General features: G+C 37.4%; 1 protein-coding gene and 1 non-coding gene across 2 annotated transcripts in view; both read right to left on the bottom strand.

Moving 5' to 3' along the window:
- Nucleotides 1-5,663: 5,663 nt before the first annotated feature.
- LOC136145504 (exocyst complex component 1-like) overlaps nucleotides 5,664-19,936 on the bottom strand; it is a 48,439-nt gene continuing 34,166 nt past the window's right edge. The window contains 7 exon segments of the mRNA XM_065903813.1: nucleotides 5,664-6,669; nucleotides 9,130-9,324; nucleotides 11,152-11,235; nucleotides 11,237-11,352; nucleotides 13,566-13,749; nucleotides 17,304-17,532; nucleotides 18,050-18,126. Of these exon segments, the coding sequence (XP_065759885.1) occupies nucleotides 6,517-6,669; nucleotides 9,130-9,324; nucleotides 11,152-11,235; nucleotides 11,237-11,352; nucleotides 13,566-13,749; nucleotides 17,304-17,532; nucleotides 18,050-18,126 (1,038 nt within the window). The 3' untranslated portion in view covers nucleotides 5,664-6,516.
- Nucleotides 13,307-13,379, bottom strand: TRNAG-CCC (transfer RNA glycine (anticodon CCC)). Its single transcript has one exon. It is a non-coding gene; the product is annotated as a tRNA-Gly (tRNA).

The following is a 19,936-nucleotide window of genomic DNA, read 5'->3' as shown; positions in this document are numbered from 1 at the left end:
TATGGATAATCATTAAAGAAATTACATTCAATACCCTAAATTTTCAAACAATTGCACCTACTCTGTTTATATACATATTTTTTTGACATGCTTGCATGTTTTAATACACATATATCATTGCATGCTTTACCTTTTTCTTTGATGGCTCTGGTAATCCTACTTCATGATCACAGCAGCCATGGCTCTCATCTCCTATCACAACATACCAAGAAGGAAGAAGATATAGAGGCTAAAGACCCTGTATGTCTTATGAACTTTCTTTTTTTTTCAGGATGGACAATCTCTCTCGAGATCTCTTAGCAGACTTCCTCCTAGATCTCACTGATTAGAGCTGGGTTTACACAAATATGTACTCCTCAATCAAACATAGGCAAAGGAGAGCTGGATTGTCATGGCCTGCTGAGACCAGGCCAAGCATGCTGCCCATTATGGTTTGGGAGGCTTGTAAGAACCTGGGCCCCATCTTCAGAGATTCATATTTATTTGGCTAGAGTAGGGTGCAGATATCAGGAGTTTTAAACATTTCCACAACTCTAATATGCAGCAGGTCGGGATCCAAGAGTCTATGCCAGCTTTGGTGTTTCACTTTTGTCTGGCCTGTTCCTACTCTGTAAAAAGCAGAGCTCTGTTAGCAGGAGGAGCAGGCAGACCCCACAGCTCACAGTGTCTACCAGAGGAGCTGACAGTAGATCAGGTACACGGCCTCCCCAAGAGAGCATATCTGAAATCTACAGAAGACATTGTTCATTTAGGCCCTTCATGAATTTAATTCGTCAATCTTTATAGAATGTATACCACTGTGGAGACCCTGTATATGTATAAGGTAAAAACTGGGAGCAGAGTATACTTTATCTTGTAAGTCCAATTTCCTTGTAACAACCTTCACTCAGCACCTAGAATGAGATCCACATTCTAGTTACATTAGGTGCTAGGTTCAAGCAGAGAACAGAGATTCTGCCCTAATGCAACTTACTTTCAAGAATACAGTTGTGCTCTAAACATTGAAGAGAATTGTAAAGAAATTCATGCAATGGTTTCCTCCTTCCATGAGTTAACAATTCAAGGCTGCCTGTTCACTTTCTACTGTTTAAACTCAATATTTAAGTACGTACATGTTCTAGACAGATACTGTTACACAAAATAATCCTAGTCATAAAGACTGCAGGCTTAGATATAGGGGAGATATACTAAAGACGTAGTATATTATAGTTAAGTGCCATGAAGGAAAAGAATAGGCTCTTATGAGAGAGTTACAGGGCAACATAATTGAAATGAAAGGAGATCCAGAAAGGCTAACTGTTTAAAGTGAGATGGAGACAAATTTAAATTCAGATTAAAGCACATTCCTTCCATTTCTTAATTTCTGTTTTACTACCTTCTCTTCTAGCTGACTACCTGGAACTTCTTGAAAGACTCACCATCTTGCCAGTGAAATTGATCGAGATGTTATCTCAGAGAAGCTGCTTTCTCAAGATTTTTTGGGCAAGACATGTGCTCATAGACTCATGTTTGTCTTGCTTGCTATATTCTCCATTGTTTCTTATCACCTGATTTCCCTTTTTTTCATATATTCCTCTCCCCCCTTTCATCCGTCCCACTGTCTTTTTTCTTCCTCTTTTCAAAATATGAATTGCTCCTAAATGCACTTAGTACTCAGAGAAGGCAATGGCACCCCACTCCAGTACTCTTGCCTGGAAAATCCCATGGACAGAGGAGCCTGGTAGGCTGCAGTCCATGGGGTCGCTGAGCCGGACACGACTGAGCAACTTCACTTTCACTTTTCACTTTCACGCACCGGAGAAGGAAATGGCAACCCACTCCAGTATTCTTGCCTGGAAAATCCCTTGGACAGAGAAGCCTGGTAGGCTACAGCCCATGGGGTTGCAAAGAGATGGACACAACTCAGGACCTATGCATACCAGCATACCATATCATGGTGCTGCCAAATATTAAAAGCTGAGAACTCTTAAAGCCACAAGCACACATGTGAGCTGTCTTCCAAAAGACAAAACAACAACAACAAGAAACCCCAAATTATGTTAATTTGTTCAGAGGTATGAATGATGTAGCATACACCATTGTAATTGACTAAGCCAAAGCCTTTGACTGTGTGGATAACAATAAACTGTGGAAAATTCTGAAAGAGATGGGAATACCAGACCACCTGACCTGCCTCTTGAAAAATCTGTATGCAGATCAGGAAGCGACAGTTAGAACTGCACATGGAACAACAGACTGGTTCCAAATAGGGAAAGGACTACGTCAAGGCTGTATTTTGTCACTGTGCTTATTAACTTATATGCAGAGTACATCATGAGAATTGCTGAGGTGGATGAAGCACAAGCTGGAATCAAGATTGCTGGGAGAAATATCAATAACCTCAGATATGCAGATGACACCACCCTTATGGCAGAAAGCAGGGAGGAACTAAAAGGCCTCTTGATATAGAAACGAATGAAAATGAAAACACAACAACCCAAAACTTATGGGACACTGTAAAAGCAGTGTTATGGGGAAGGTTCATAGCATTACAAGCTTACCTCAAGAAACAAGAAAAAAGTCAAATAACTAACCTAACTCTACACCTAAAGCAACTAGAGAAGGAAGAAATGAAGAACCCCAGGGTTAGTAGAAGGAAAGAAATCTTAAAACTTAGGGCAGAAATAAATGCAAAAGAAACAAAAGAGACCATAGAAAAAATCAACAAAGCTAAAAGCTGGTTTTTTGAAAAGGTAAACAAAATTGACAAACCGTTAGCCAGACTCATCAAGAAACAAAGGGAGAAGAATCAAATCAACAAAATTAGAAATGAAAATGGAGAGATAAAAAAAAAAAGAAAGAAAATGGAGAGATCACAACAGACAACACTGAAATACAAAGGATCATAAGAGACTAGTACCAGCAGCTCTATGCCAATAAAATGGACAACTTGGAAGAAATGGACAAATTCTTAGAAAAGTATAACTTTCCAAAACTGAACCAGGAAGAAAGAGAAGATCTTAACAGACCAATCACAAGCACGGAAATCGAAACTGTAATCAGAAATCTTCCAGCAAAGAAAAGCCCAGGACCAGATGGCTTCACAGCTGAATTCTACCAAAAATTTAGAGAAGAGCTAACACCCATCTTACTCAAACTCTTCCAGAAAATTGCAGAAGAAGGTAAACTTCCAAACTCATTCTATGAGGCCACCATCACCCTAATTCCAAAACCAGACAAAGATGCCACAAAAAAAGAAAACTACAGGCCAATATCACTGATGACGATAGATGCAAAAATCCTTAACAAAATTCTAGCAAACAGAATCCAACAACATATTTAAAAAGTCATACATCATGACCAAGTGGGTTTTATCCCAAGAATGCAAGGATTCTTTAATATCCGCAAATCAATCAATGTAATACACCACATTAACAACTTGAAAGATAAAAACCATATGATTATCTCAATAGATGCAGAGAAAGCCTTTGACAAAATTCAACACTCATTTATGATTAAAACTCTCCAGAAAGCAGGAATAGAAGGAACATACCTCAACATAAGAAAAGCTATATATGACAAACCCATAGCAAGCATCACCCTCAATGGTGAAAAATTGAAAGCATTTCCCCTAAAATCAGGAACAAGACAAGGGTGCCCACTCTCACCACTACTATTCAACATAGTGTTGGAAGTTTTGGCCACAGCAATCAGAGCAGAAAAGGAAGTAAAAGGAATCCAGATTGGAAAAGAAGAAGTGAAACTCTCACTGTTTGCAGATGACATGATCCTCTACACAGAAAACCCTGAAGACTCTTCCAGAAAAGTACTAGAGCTAATCAATGAATATAGTAAAGTTGCAGGATATACAATTAACAACAGAAATCTCTTGCATTCCTATATACTAACAACGAAAAAATACAAAGAGAAATTAAGGAAACAATACCATTCACCATTGCAACAAAAAGAATAAAATACTTAGGAGTATATCTACCTAAAGAAACAAAAGAGATGGACAGGGAGGCCTGGTGTGCTGCAGTCCATGGGGTCGCAGAGTCAGACATGACTGAGCGACTGAATTGAACTGATACCACTGTAAAACTTTGCAGTTTCAGCTGTGGGTTATAGGCCTGTAGCACTGATATTACCTGGGATCTTGCTAGAAATGCAGAGTCTTAGATCATACAAAACCTGCATTTCAACAAGATTCCTGGTTGTTTCATACGTACATTAAAACTGGGGACTTGCAGATGCAGAGGATCCTAGAACATAGAGTTATGAGAATTAATAATCTTACTTCCTAGACACCATTGTATATTTAACCTTCCTGGCATAGCCATTTTTGCTTTCTCAGCACTTTTTCATTTCTTTATATTCTCTAAGTTATCATATGTTGCTCTTCTCATTCCATCTGTAGCACAAAATATTACATATCTCTAAGATCTAGAAAATTGTAGCTCATCAGTCATCCACTGCCTTTTCTGTCTTCATTCAAAATATCTTATTTAATTTTGAAAAGCTGTATTAAACTTAGTTTCTAATTCCTTAGAATAAACAGATACTAACACAAATATAAACTGAGACATATTAATTAACCAATGTTTATCTTTAATAGGAATCATGTACATCTTACTTTCTCAAAATTTCTATCCAGTTATTTAGATAATTTTGTTATGTGACGTGCTTACTTTTCTAGATTCTTTTCTAAGAAGTATTTTGCTATCTGCCTTTTCTTTAAATAAGAGCCATACCACCTCAGGTAAAATTAACCTTGGTCTGTTAACACAAACATTAGACAGTGTTTGGTCTTTAGATGTTTAAATATTTTTATATCTGTAACATTCTGGAGAGGGAGGTCACTGTTGTGTGGAATATCAGCTCTGAAAATACTTGGCTTGAACCTCGAGCAATCCAACCAACCTTGGATCTTCTTTGTCTCCAGATCATCTACAAATGTTAAGGTTTTTTCCTATGTCAATAAAGAATATACACACACATATGAGTTTGATTTTGTTTTTAAATTAAACGTGGAGCTAATATAAAATAATATTTATAAGGTATGTGTAAGGTATCAAGTATCATAGTACAATGAAATCCATGTAGCCACTGCCCAGTTTAAGTAACATAACATACCTTTAAAATCCTGCCCCTGCTAGATACCATAATCTTCCCTTCCTGCTCCCTAATCACTCTAGAATTTTATGATCATTTCCTTGCTTTTTCTCAGTTATACAACACTTGTAACTCTAAATACTGTTTATTTTGAACTTTTATATTAATAGAATCATATGATATATATTCTGTGACTTTTTTTTTTTAAACCTGACATTATTTTCCTGGTATTCATCTGCAGTAATTTTTGTAGATAAAATTCACTTATTCTCACTACTCTATTGGCAAATATTGAATACACCTTAATTTATCCATCTACTACTAATGGAAAGTTGGATTATTTGCAATTTTTTGCTATTACAACTGTACTGAGGGACTTTCCCAGCAGCCTAGTGGCTAAGAATCCGCCTTCCAAGGCAGGGAATGTGGGCTGATCCCTAGCCCAGGAACTGGGATCCCATAGGCCATGGGACCTGAGCCTGAGCGCCACAACTAGAGAGAAGCCCACAGGCTGCAGTGAGGATCCTGACGTAACCAAAAGTAAAATAAATGTCAGAAAAGTGAACCCGCTGCACTGACAGGGTCTTTGTGTTTATGCATTAAGGACACGAGTCTCTTTATGGCAGTGATTCAGTCCTCACTGAGTACCACTGACTGACTATGTTTTACGATAAATGACATGTAATAATTCTTCTGTATTGATTCTATAAGGACTTGCTTTCATACAAATGACAGCACATGATAAATTTAAGAATAATATTACCACATTTCAACTTTTTGGAAAATGTATTTCAGACTGTTACACAGAATCACATGATCCGCAAAATTCAAGTTTACAACTGATCTTCACAAGACCCTTATCCATATACACAATAGTTATTCAGAAGGAAAAATTCGATACAGTATTTTAGTAGTTACGTGATTTGTAACCAATACTGAATTACTGAAAGCCGAAGAACTCTCAATGAATTACATATAGGATAACCATTCTCAAATACAAGAAGCGAGACAATAAAGGAAAATTTTCTGTTCAGTCGTAAGAAAATGATAAAGGCATTTATGATGAGATAAATGCTTTAAGTTAGTACACAACCTACTGGGTGAAAAAAACTGCCACACTGGTTGGTAGTTTTCCTCTTGAATATATGTGGTATGGCATCATCCATTTTGGAGAAGAAAACGGCAACCCACTCCAGTATTCTTGCGTGGAAAATTCCATGGACAGAGGAACCTGGTGGGCTACAGTCCATGGGGTTGCAAAGAGTCAGACACAACTGAGCATGCACACATTACCCAATTATCTGACATTAAGTAATACGTAAAATTTCAAGTCGGAGTTCTCAAAACAGTTGCTTGGTATTTTTGAATAGTGTCTGGTGTACTCAGAGTGTTTCTTTTCATTTATCTTTTCTTCTTTTATAAGGTTTAGTGGGACTGTGCAATGCTGGAGCAATAGTCCAGAATGTCCTGAATAGTGAATTCCATTGTAACACCAGATCCAGGATAACAGCGAGCTATCAAACCTTCAAAATGCTTGTACTGGCGAATGAATTCATCCTGCATGGAGTGCCACACCACCTACAAAATGAAAATGAGAGTCGCTAAACTGCAAGAGGAAACAATACATAACAAGAATGTAGAAATACTGTCAAGACATATTCTAAGCATTTAGGATAGCATAATTCACTTTCACACATTGGAGAAGGCAATGGCAACCCACTCCAGTGTTCTTGCCTTGAGATCCCAGGGACGGGGGAGCCTGGTGGGCCGCCGTCTATGGGGTCGCACAGGGTCGGACAGGACTGAAGTGACTTAGCAGCAGGATAGCATAATAGTTAATCACTGTGGATGGTGACTGCAGCCATGAAATTAAAAGATGCTTGCTCCTTGGAAGAAAAGCTATGACAAACCTAGACAACATATTAAACAGCAAAAACTTCACTTTGCTGACAAAGGTCTGTAGAGTCAAAACTATGGTTTTTCCAGTAGTCATGTAGAGATGTGAGACTTGGACCATAAAGAGGGCTGAGTGCCAAAAAACTGATGCTTTCGAACTGTGCTGGGGAAGATTCTTGAGTCCCTTGGACTACAAGGAGATCCAACCAGTCAGTCCTAAAGGAAATCAACCCTGAATATTCATTGGAAGGATTGATGCTGAAGTTAAAGCTCCAATATTTTGGACACCTGATGTGAAGAGCCGACTCACTGGAAAAGACCCTGATGCTGGGAAAGATTGAAGGTGGGAAGAGGAGAAGGTGGCAGAGGATGAGATGGTTAGGTAACATCATCGACTCAATGGACATGAATGTGAGCAAACTCTGGGCAGTCCATGGGGTCGCAAAGAGTCGGACACGACTGAGCGACGGAGCTGAACTGGGAGAGAGTGAAGGACAGGGAAGCCTGGCGTGCTGCAGTCCACAGGGTCACAGAGTCACGTCTGAACGACTGAACAACAACAGTTAAGAATGTACATCCTGAAGGAAGATTCGTAACTCCTCGAGTGACCTTGAGTATGTTACACCACTCTTCTGTGCCTCAAGGCCCTCCTTATCTGTAAACTGGGTCGTGATAATAATACCTTCCCCACAGGTTCAAATGAGATTAAATGAGTGAATGTATGTAAAGTGCTCAGAACAGTGTTTGACAACACAGTAATGTTTATTACATTTCAGCTGTTATTGTATCTGTTCCAATAGCCAACACAGATGTGGCTATGCACTACTATGTATGAAATAAGACTAAGGATTAAATGAAACTTCACAGCAGATGAAAGTTTAATTTATCTAAAATTAAGGATGCAAAACACTTCTTGATGACATGGAGAACACCAAGATGAGTCAGACTAATCATGAGCAGTCAAAGGGATCTATAGTCTAGAAGTGGAAACTAAATTGCTGACAGATATAAGCAGAAATCAATACGACACTGTAAATCAACTGTACTTCAGTCAAGAAAAAGTAAACAAATGAACAGTCCCATCAGAAAATAAACCTTAGACAACTATCAAGGCAGAACCTGACACACACACACTGACACGGCAGCGCTGTCAATAGGCTACACTTACTCGACTTGTTTCACATCAGCACAGTGCAAAGGGCTTTATGCACGTATTATTCTATTTAAGTCTCATGACAACCTGGTGAGGGTGGGTACTATGAACGAACACCACTTCTATCTGCCAGTTCAAAGAGTGCCTTCTTCGAGGATTTTTCCTTGTAAATCCTAAATGTCACAAACCTTAAATTCCTAACAGTCAGCTTAAGACTATTTTACTAAACAGCTTTACTTACACTTTTTGCTTCTCATCTTTTAGCTCACAGTATTTCTTCCACTGGGAATGCCACTTCTATTTTATCTGTTAAGTTAGTATCTGACTTCCAGAGACTAACATAAATGCTTTCCTTCATGAAGCCTTCCATGATGCTAAAATCAAGAGTGATTCTTACTCATCTCTAACTGAGGTTTAAACCTGACTCTATCATACATTAGCTATGGGATCGTGGTCACATTACTCTACCTCTCCAAGCTCTGATTTTCACATGTATAAAATGGCAATGGCAATAATATTAGTGCCCACCTAGAGAGTACAGGTATTATTTCTGCTTTTCAAATAAGGAAACTGAGGCTCAGAGAGGTGAACTAACTTGCTCCAAACCAGGCAGTTTTACCTGGAGGCAGATTATGAACCCATATCCAGGCTCCCATGCTCACAATCACTCCACATTCCATTCCCTTACTACCTTCCAAACTAAAACAAAACACAGAAAGTCATGAAAAACCCGTCCCCAACCAAAAGCAAAACAACTTAATGTCTCAAAATGATACCACAGAAATATAAAATACACAGAGATAGCCATATAAACTTGTATAAATATTCCTTTTTTCCTCACAATTTACTAATCTTGTCTGCATTTTATATGGCGCTTTCCTCCTGCACTAAAATTAGAAAATGTATAGCATTTCTAGAGGAATATTTAGGGGAAAATAGATATATAAAAGGATGTGCAATCTAGGTAGGTTAAGAGAACTAAAGCATACCTGGAGTAAGTTCTCCTCTTCACATAAATGTTTATCAACCTTCTCGTAGAGGTTATCGAGGCCTTTTTTCACTTCTTTTCCAGGATACTCTTTAATAACTTTTCGGAGTTCTTGCTTGTTAAACGCAAGTTGATAGCTCACTTCCTCCTCTCTTATACCCTGTGCCACCCGAGCTTCCACACCTTCAAACAAATGCTTCAAGGAAATGAAAAGAAACAACGGCTAAGAACGGCTCTCACTACCACTTAAATTAAAAAAAAAAAAAAAAAATCTGATTATAAACTAGTATATATCCACTGTGTAAAAATCAGACGGTGTGTGAAAATATAAAGGATAAAATAATAATCAGCTATTATCACACTACTCAGAGATAAGCACTGTCAAAAGACTAGAATTCCCTCTAGTCTTTTGATGTGTGAGTATGAAAATGAGATTAATTTTGTATGCTATATTTTCCATTTAATATTTGATATGTTTTTCCCAAAGTATAAATTTTAATGGCTGCATCATGTTCCGTCCAATGACTATACTATGTTTATTCATTCCTTCAGTATTAAGTATTTAATATTTTTTACTTTTTCTCTTGAAGTTGGCAAAATCTACTCATCAAAAACAAAATCTATTATAAATACAGCTATAAATAACTTTCATACATAGGTATTTACCCACATTTTTGATGACTGTCCAGCATAAATTTCTAGGACTATAATTCTTCAGTTGAGGAGTGTAATTGTTAAGCATTCTGAAGACTCTTCATATACACAAATTGCTTCCCAGAAAAGTTCAGTTACTTTATATTTCTGTCAGCAGTATATGACACTATTTTATCTTATCATACTATCATAAGCATTATCATAATTAAAGAAAAATCTTTGTCATTTTTCTACACAGATTTTTAATTGGTTATTATAACATATAGGAAACAAACTGTTTTTTGAGATATATATATACCTTGACTAGGTTAAAAAACCTACTTTACTTTACAAGATGAAATAACTCCCACATGTCACACACAGGTGATTGTAAGCCCGAGGGCCTCCCAGGTGGCGCAGTCACAGACTCCGCCTGCCAGCAGGAGACACAAGAGGCCCGGATCTGACCCCTGGGTGGTAGGATTCCCTGGAGAAGGAAATGGCAGTCCATTCCAGTATGATTCTCTTTCCATATATCTTTATGTTTCGGTCTTACTGCATTGGCTAGAGCTTCTCTAACAATGTTACATAATAAAGGATTTATCAATGTGTCTGCTCTAAATTTGATTTCAAAGGAAGTTCCTTTATGTTGCAGTTACGCATCATGCAGGCTTTAGGTCTGAGACAGACCCTTTACCCTAAAGGAATATCTGCCTGTTCTTCAGTTTACAAGGCACTGGTTCTGCATTTGAATTGCTGACAACAGATAGACAATTTTTATTTGACTCTAACTTCAAAACAAAGATGACGAATCACACTGTGGACCTAATTTGTTAGAAGGGTCCATTTAAGCTTCTACTATGTTGCAAAGTTCTCTAAAACTACCATTTCTCATGTTTAAAGATCAGATTTGCTCTGGGGAATGACAAGTCAAGAAAGGAAGGATAAAGAAAAGGCAATGAATAAAACAATTTTTTATTTTCTTTTTATCTTGATAGAATTTTCAAAATCTTCATCTGAGCTAGGGATAAAGGTTAGCCATTTACGAGGTAAGAAATGGAAGACTGGTATAATGGAAAAGGCTAAATCTATGGTTAATCCCCCTGCTTTGCTACCTGTCAATTACTATAACTTTTTATTTACTTCCAGTTTCTTCATTTGTAAAACAAGGATAATGCTATCTTACCCCACATCATCGTTTACAAGAATTAAAAGAAATAATGTATATAAAACATCTAGCAGTGTCTGAGCAGCTTCAATATCTCAGTCCATCCTTCCTTATCCTCCTGCACCCACCAATGAATGAGCAAATTTAAATGTCTGTTGTGTTACTCACATCTAAACACAGGTTCAAAACCAAGAAAAATATACTGAATGAAAATATGCTTACATTTAGCTTTTCAAGAGGTTGTCCTAAAGAGTATATGACATAAGACTGAAGGTGATCTGTGTTTTTTTGTTTGGCTTCTTTTTTTTTCAGCTTCTAGACATGAGATTTTCAAACGAGAAAGTGTTGCAAAAATATGGTGGAAGTTTTCCATCATGAGGACATCCCTGGGGGTCTTCTGGCTTTCGTTCGCTACTTTCTCCACTAAAACAAAAATGGAAAAAATGTAACGATGACCTGGTATGACTATGACCACATTTAGCTATGGAAAAATTACATGATTTTTTTCATTTATAACTTTAAGAAGTAAGCACATTTCTGGACTTAATCAAATAAAACATACTGTATTGAAGGATCGACCTAAACCTAAATAAAAAATCATTCTAAAACAGTTATATATATATATATATATATATGGCTAAATTTGGATTCCTATTTCACATCTTTTAGCCAACCAAATCCTAAATTGTTCAAGTGCTTAAAATGTCAAAGGCAAATAAATGAATGCAATTGTAAGTACTAAGAAAAATAAACCTAATTATAGAAATAATTCTGTGGTAGTACGAACTTTCTAAAAATGGCCCAAAACTGAGAAGTCATAAAGAGAAAGATGAATAAACTTAACATATAATTTGGAAGCTCTTACACAGTAAAACATACCATAAGCAAAACTGATTTATATCCTTCTAGGTTAACAAAGGATAACAAGACTGATAATACCGAGAAATACTGGGTCTCGAGGCAGATGTGACAGAAACTTTCACCAAACACTCAAAGGACCAAACAGGTATAATCTTTCTGTGTGGTTATTTGGCAGAAACTCAACAGACCCAAAACTTCTGACCCAGGAATTATTTCTAATAACTGACCCTAGGGAAATTATTGGACAATATACAGAAATATACAGAAAACTGGAAACAAACCAAATGCCTGTTAACAGAAGATCTGCTAAGTAAACAATGACAGATGGAACTCTATGTAATCATCAGAAGTGACTACGGTTATCTGTATCAGGAGACAAGGACAGACACTAGAATCACAGAGTCTAGCAGGTTCCAAACAGGGTGTAAGGTGTGAGAAACATTTCAAATTACAGAACACACAATATGTGCATGTCTGTCAGGGAGAGAGATATACTGAAAAGTTCACACAGGTAAAAATTAAATGTTAACCTTTGTATGATGAGATTACAAATTACCTTTAGTTTCTTCTTGATTTTTAAAGTCAGTGTGCTGATTTTGGGGGGTATGTAATGAGCATATACTACTTTACAATCAGACAAAGCAAAGCTACTTTGAATTTTAAAAGAAATATCAACCATATAAACATTCAATCATGTAATTTATCATCTTTCCCCTAAACCTGTTTCCACCAAAAATGTATTATCTCTAACTGTTGAGATAATTCTACTTTGGTCATTTTTTTTAGTTTTAAAAATTCCTGAATTGATGCAGTCAGATCATTTATTTCAAATTAAACACATCCACACTGTTTCTGTAACTTAACTGTGTGATCTGACATAGCTAGATGATGAATTACACTATTTTAGCATTAATTTGGGCTTCCCTGGTAGCTCAGCTGGTAAAGAATCGGCCTGCAATGCAGGAGACCCAGATTCAGTAACTGGCTCGGGAAGATCCCCTGGAGAAGGGATAGGCTACCCACTGCAGTATTCTTGACCTTCCCCGGTGGCTCAGATGGTAAAGAAACCACCTGCAATGTGGGAGGCCTGGGTTTGATCCCGGGGTTGGGAAGATCCCCTGGCTGATTGCACGGCAACCCGTGCCAGTATTCTTGCCTGGAGAATCCCATGGACAGAGGAGCCTGGTGGGCTACAGTCCATGGTGTTGCAAAGAGTCGGACATGACTGACTGACTAAGCACACACACATACAGACATCACTGTTGATCAGCTCAAGAAGACTCCTGCTAAAATGCGAATGTAATCCACAAGGTCATTTTTGTGTTTAAAAAATGAATTTCAACTTTGCATACTGATAGCCCATATGAACCCTAAAATATAAGTAGTTCCTGGTAAATACAAAAGGGTTTTACACACTGTTTTTCAAATTTAAGAAATCTTTATTATTATTATTAATATATATATATATATTTTTATTTACTTGTGCCAGGACTTCATCGCTGCATGTGGGATCTGGTTCCCTGACCAGGGATTGAACCCAGGTTCTCCACATTGGGAGTGTGGAGTCTTAGCCACTGGACCACCAGAGAAGTCCCAAATTTAAGAAATCTTTAATTTCAGAAAACTTAAAAAAGACTAGAGACTATGGAAAATAATGAACACATCTGTCTCCCAACTTCTAACTTAATCAGAAATAATGAAAACAACTGACCAAAAACACCAGAAATAAGGAAAACCACCACCAAAAACTTCTTCATAATGTAACAAAAGTTTACCATTAACAAATACTCCTCTGATAAGTTTAGTATATGCTTTATCTAGATCTCCACGACACTCAGCATTTTTAAAGATTGATTCTGCGAGTCCAGCAAATTCTTCAAATTCAGCAACAAACGGGAGAATTCCTACTTTACTCTTCTTTGAGATCTTTACTTCTTCCATTTGCCTTATTTGGTTACTCTAAAGTTAGGCAGAAAGCAAGGGAGAAAAATAGCTAAGCAACTTAGAAACAACGTACAATTAAAAGTAAATATATATACCACAAAGGCATGATGTAATTTAATACCTAGAACATTTCGGACATTTACTAATCAAAGATTAACACAATATGGATAACTATGAAAAACTATTTCTAGAGATTAAAAAGTACATAGATATCATTGAAGAAACTAAAATCAAGGGAAAAAATCCAAATTATTCAAAACAAAATGCACTCAAAGCTTGTGAACCTCAGGTCTTTGTTTCAAGTAAAAACAACCAATGAACACTTCTATCATTTATAAAAGGTAAGTATATAATGATTGCCCACTTTGGGGCAGAGCAGATACCAGAGCACACACAGGATCTCTCAAGATTATTTCTGGTTGGTGTCTATATAGTCAAGTTGAGAACCACAACCATTTCCAAATCTCATCAGCCTAAAATTTGTTTGGATAGAGAAGTTCTATGTTTTGGGGGTATGAGCACAGAGGAGAACAGGTACTTCTACTGTGGATTTGCATTATATAGTTTTCCATGTACCTATTAGTCATTCACTCTAAATCAGTATAGCAAAGTACTTGTGTAAGATGGATACAAAGTAACAAATAGACATATAGACAGAACATAGACACTTTGGTTCAAAATAATCAATTATGATTCTGTGTACTTCCAGGGGATCTAGTTCTATTCCCAGTAAGAAGTACACTGCCCAAGTGTTGAGTCATTTTCAACTCCTACCTAAAATTTCATTGTGCTGAGATTCTGGGGGTATAACCTGAAAACCATATGACATGTAGAGATTAGAAAAGTAACCGTTCTTTTGTTCAATATGGTATTGGAAGTCCTAGACATAGCAATCAGACAGGAAAAATAAATAAAAGGAATCCAAATTGGACAAATCATTCTAAAACCTGTATGGAAACACAAAAGATCGTAATGCCAAAGCAAGCTCAAGAAAGAAGAACAAAATCAGAGGTATTATGCTCCCTGATTTCAAACTATACTACAAAGTTACAGTCATCAAACAATATGGTACTGGTACAAAAACAGACATGTACATTAACAGAACAGAGCGCCCAGGAATAAACCCATCCTTATACGGTTAATTAATCTATGACAAAGAAGGCAAGAATATACAATGAGGCAGAGACACCCAGATCATACCATTTTCAAAGGTTAAAGGGTACAAAACCACATCACTGTAGTGTGAGGAATCCTGAAAAGCAAAGTAAATGCAGGTAAGAAATGTACTGGAGTGCAGTGTCCAGCTTGGAAGTACTTGATATGTTTCTAATTTTATCCCTAGTTCTTGGCAGGCTAATCTTTTTAGCCCCGTTCCTTGAAGAACACTTTGGGCTTGGCCACCAGATGAAAGTACTAAACTCAGATACCATCTATTCCACTTTCTGCAGTTGTCTGACATTCATTCTTTGGCTCAATACACAGAGAACCATTCACTACTCTTTCAAGGTATGCTTTAGGTCCAGATCTTGTCCCAAGTACCAAAAACATGTAACACTTACTGAGCACACACAACTGACGACACTGTGAAAAGACTTGATTTAAATTAAGAAACAGATTGATGATAACCAACAGAAGGAACCATCCTCTTCCCTTTAGTGACAAGGTCCATCTTTTAGAAATACATGCAATTTAGGGAAAAAACACGACTTTATACCTTTGTCTAGGTTAATTTAACTAAATTTCTTCACTTCCCAGTTTTGAGAGGAACACGAACATTCTTCAGCAAACTATTACTAATTACCACTATTGTTCCCTGGTGACTCAGATGGTAAAGCATCTGCCTACAATGTGGGAAACCTGGGTTCGATCCCTGGGTCGGGATGATCCCCTGGAGAAGGAAATGGCAACCCAGTCCAGTACTCTGGCCTGGAAAATCCCATGGACGGAGGAGCATGGTAGGCTACAGTCCATGGGGTCGCAGAGAGTCGGTCACGACTAAGCGACTTTACTTTCACTTTCATTACTGTCATCATCATCATCATCATCATCACCATTACAAGCAATTAGTTACAAGCTCTTATTCTGTACCAGGCAATGTGCTAAGCACTTCATTTGAACCCATGTCTACATCTCCCTGACACTATTATATCTTACACTTCTAACAATTACATTCAACTGGATTGAGAGGTATTATATTAAAGTTTTATATACTAGCTTTATTCACTGATAAGAGCAAGAAAATCTTCATATTCTAAAAATGTACAGTGTTCTCATGGTTAATGTTCTAGCTATTCTTATTCTATGTCACATGGGACTCATTATTTTAGACTTTAGTAATTCTTTATTTTCTTTTTGGCAATCAGCTTACAATCAGACCTTACAGGTTTATCATCACTTCTGAAGAAAGCTGGGCAGGGAAGAGGATAAGTGGCCAAATTTCATAATATTTCAAATGCCAGTGCAATCATTTGGTGGGGAAGGAGGGTTAACAAGTCTGTTGAGGTGACATTTACGTTTCTACGGATGGCTTTTAAACTTTCAGAAATCAGTAAGCATTATTTTTAAAAAGTATAAAAGATGAAGTGGATTTTAATCACCCTTAATATTTTTATTATTCTCTCATTATTCTATGGGCTTCCCTGGTGGCTCAGCCGGTAAAGAATCTGCCTGCAAAGCGAGAGACCTGGGTTCGATCCCTGGGTTGGGAAGATCCCCTGGAGGGAATGGCTACCCACTCCAGTATTCTTGCCTGGATAATTCCATGGACAGAGGAGTCTGGCAAACTACAGACCATGGGGTCACAAAGACTCAAACATGACTGAGTGACTTTCACTCACTCATTATTCAATGGCTATTCAAGCACTGGATTTAACTTAGAGGTTACATAGTAGAATAATTCAGATGATAAATACCTATTTTTACATATTAATACTAAATATATTCATAAAATGAAACTCTTTTTAGAACCTGGCCCAATCCTCTTCATATCTATGAGCTTACCAAAACCTAACAGAAAAAATAAAGTTAATGATTTTTTTCCCTATTAGGAGAAAAATGATAACTACCAAAAGTTGTCATAAGAACAATTTATTCTTAAAGCAATATGATTAAAGCTATTGAACTGAAAAAAATACTTTAATCAATTAAAATAACCCAAATATTAATTACCCTATTGTGATATATTAAAAGAAGAAAAACAATAAATTCAAGTTTCAGTTGCTTCATTAAATCTATGGTCACTAATTGGTCACCTGGGATTTCAGTTACTTAGTGGATCTCGGGTGTAATCGCTGCTGCCTCTGTGTCAGCCACTCCAGGACTGGCCATGGTTCACAGTGTAGACGGGACACAACTTGGCACTAGCCTGCTCCTGGACACTGCAGCCAATACCCTGCTGCAAGGCGTGGGGACAGGAACAGTAGGTCCCCTGGTGGGAAGCCAGAAGTCTTTGAAACACACACACACACACACACACACACACACACACACACAGACACACACACACACACACAGATACTCTGCAATGGTTAAGAGTTCTAAGTTACTGAAAAAAAAAATACCCAACTTACAATACATTTGTCAAAGTTCCTTTTGACAGTCACCAAAACATTTCCCAGTGTAGTGCTCAGAAAAGAAGCGGGGTCCACGTTCTGTGCAGTCCACACATGGCGACTCATTTTGACTAGCATGTCAAGGGAGTTAAAGCTATCGATTTTGTCTCCTAATGCAATCAAGTTGTTCAGTTCTGGCTCAATGCAGCGAAATATTTTAATCATCATCTGGCGGATCATATCTTTCCTGTTCAGAAATACAAAACAGAATAGTTAGTACAAGCTTCAGGTGCATTTACCTTTAACTTTAATCCACTCGGTATACACAAATGACTAAAATTTGATATATCAACTAACACTGTCCAAATAGTTAATTATTCTCGAGTGGTTTCCAACATAAACATATTTTTTTGAGGTTGCATTTTTATCACTCAAAATAACGTCCTTTGTAGAACTGGGTCCTGAAATGTGCTTTGTGATTTCTGAGAAATACACTACAATTCAAATGCAACTTCCTACCAGCAAACATCAAAATTGACTGCATTTGTGTGATTACAAGAGCAAAGAAAAGCCAAAGAGCCATAAAGGGGACCAAGTTTACTTCATTGAGAAGCTCTGTAACACACTGGGCACACAGATCGGTGCTCTGAGTGTTGTCAGCTATGGACAGTAATCTGGACTCCTCACTGGGCAGCATTCCTTCCTGCTCAATTGAAAGTTTACTTTTTTTTCACAATAAACAACAGATAGTAACAAACACATACTCAGATGAAACAGGCAGCGGTGTGCCAGCATTATGTTGCTGTGACAAAGTTCCTCCATCTGTGTCCTCTGCTTCAGTCTGCAAAAATTATTCAGATACTTTACATAATAAAAGGCTAACAAATTGAAGAGTTTAGTTTATATAGCAATAGCCTGCTCAGTCTCCAAATTCTTAGGAGAGAATGTATGATGAGAAATAATGATTTTTAAAGGTAGTATTATCAATGAAATTATATAATTTAACATGTTGCTTCAGAATGTTCAGGAGAAGCTTTGTTTTCAGATTTTATCTGAGAATGAGAAGCTGTGTTTGCTTGTGAGCACATTTGGGGGGGGGTGGGGCGGGAGAGAAAGGTAGAGGAGACTCAGAGGGAGTGCAGGAACGAGGGGACAATTTAATAAAAAGCTGAAAATATCTAGGGACATGTTCAAGGGAGAATTTTGAAAATTAAAATCATTCTAATAAAACTAATCATCCTAATAAAACTTGAGCATAAAAAATGCTGTCAGAAGTTCTTACAGAAACTAACAAATTTACTAGCAATTACCATCTACAAGAACAAACCCCCTAACCATCTGAAAGACTTAATTTTGAGCACTGTTTTTATATGTTAGTTCTTTTAAAGATCATCTTAATTTTAAAAAAATCACTCGATTTGCATTGTGTTTTTAAGTTCTTTAAAATACTCTAGCAAATGGCTCATTTTATTTTCTTACATTTATGCCACCAGAGAGCCATGTTCAATAGGCATTATTATACCCATTACATAGATGAGGAAAAGTAGGGATTAAATAATTAGTTTATGGTCTTGAAAGGTTGTTGCTGAACGATAAGACGCGGGATTCTTGGCCTCCGGAGGAGACGAATTCAATCCGGGGCCAGAGACGAGGCTGGATCGCTCAGAGCTTTTGTGTAATAAAGTTTTATTAAAGTATAAAGGAGATAGAGAAAGCTTCTGACATAGGCATCAGAAGGGGGCAAAAGAGTACCCCCCTCCTAGTCTTTAGCTGTATGGTATATAGTCACTCACAGTCTGTTAATGAAAAGAAAGGAATGTCATAAAATCTAGAATGGCACCAGATAATTCATCCCAGGCCATAAAACTATTGACTTGCACCTTGTACCAACAAATAGTTTCGTTTACATAGATTAGGGGAACAATACCTGAACAAGTAAGTTAGGCCCTTTGGCGGAACCAACTTGAAGATGGAGTCTGGGGTTCATTAACATAGCTTAAGACAACATTTCCATACGAAAAAGAAATGTATTGGTTAACTCAAGGTTTGGGAGTAGTTAGCTTTAGGTGAGACCAGGTGTCATGGCCACACAGAATGTTAGGAGAAACCTCCTTTTAATTTTGTATAGAGAAGGAAAAACAGATCGCTGGTTTGTTCTTTTCTGCCGGTTAAGAGAGATAAAAATGTCTGGCACTTACAGTCTCATACCTCCATTTGGAGACCCCTGGCCTTCCTGCCTGTTACTCTTTCATTCCCCCCTTTTCTTTTAGGAGAATTATGTTGCCTAGGGAAAAGGGGCGTCGTTTTCATTCCATAACTCCTTCTGAGCTGACAAGGGGCGTTGTCCCTAAATTGGTGAGGCAACATATTCTCCTAATCCTCATAGTGAGGATGTCTGATCCAGGGGCCCCAAATAGTAATCGGAAGAAGCTGCAGTGATAGCAGGAGTTTGAGCAACCATTTGTAACTTAAAAGCTTTCATGCGACTAGAAACAAATCCAGTTACACAGTTACAGATGCAAAGAGCAAAGAGCAAAAACAAAACAATCAGAATTATTGTAATTAAGATAGTTTTCCACCATGGGGAACTAGTTAATGTCTCCCAAAGTGAGGCAATTGAGGCTTCAGGAGTATCCATGGCCCCAATCATC

Source organism: Muntiacus reevesi, chromosome 13, assembly GCF_963930625.1.
Source record: "Muntiacus reevesi chromosome 13, mMunRee1.1, whole genome shotgun sequence".
Classification (NCBI taxonomy): domain Eukaryota; kingdom Metazoa; phylum Chordata; class Mammalia; order Artiodactyla; family Cervidae; genus Muntiacus; species Muntiacus reevesi.
The sequence above is the reverse complement of the archived record's forward strand: the minus strand, read 5'-3'. Positions and strand labels throughout refer to the sequence as shown.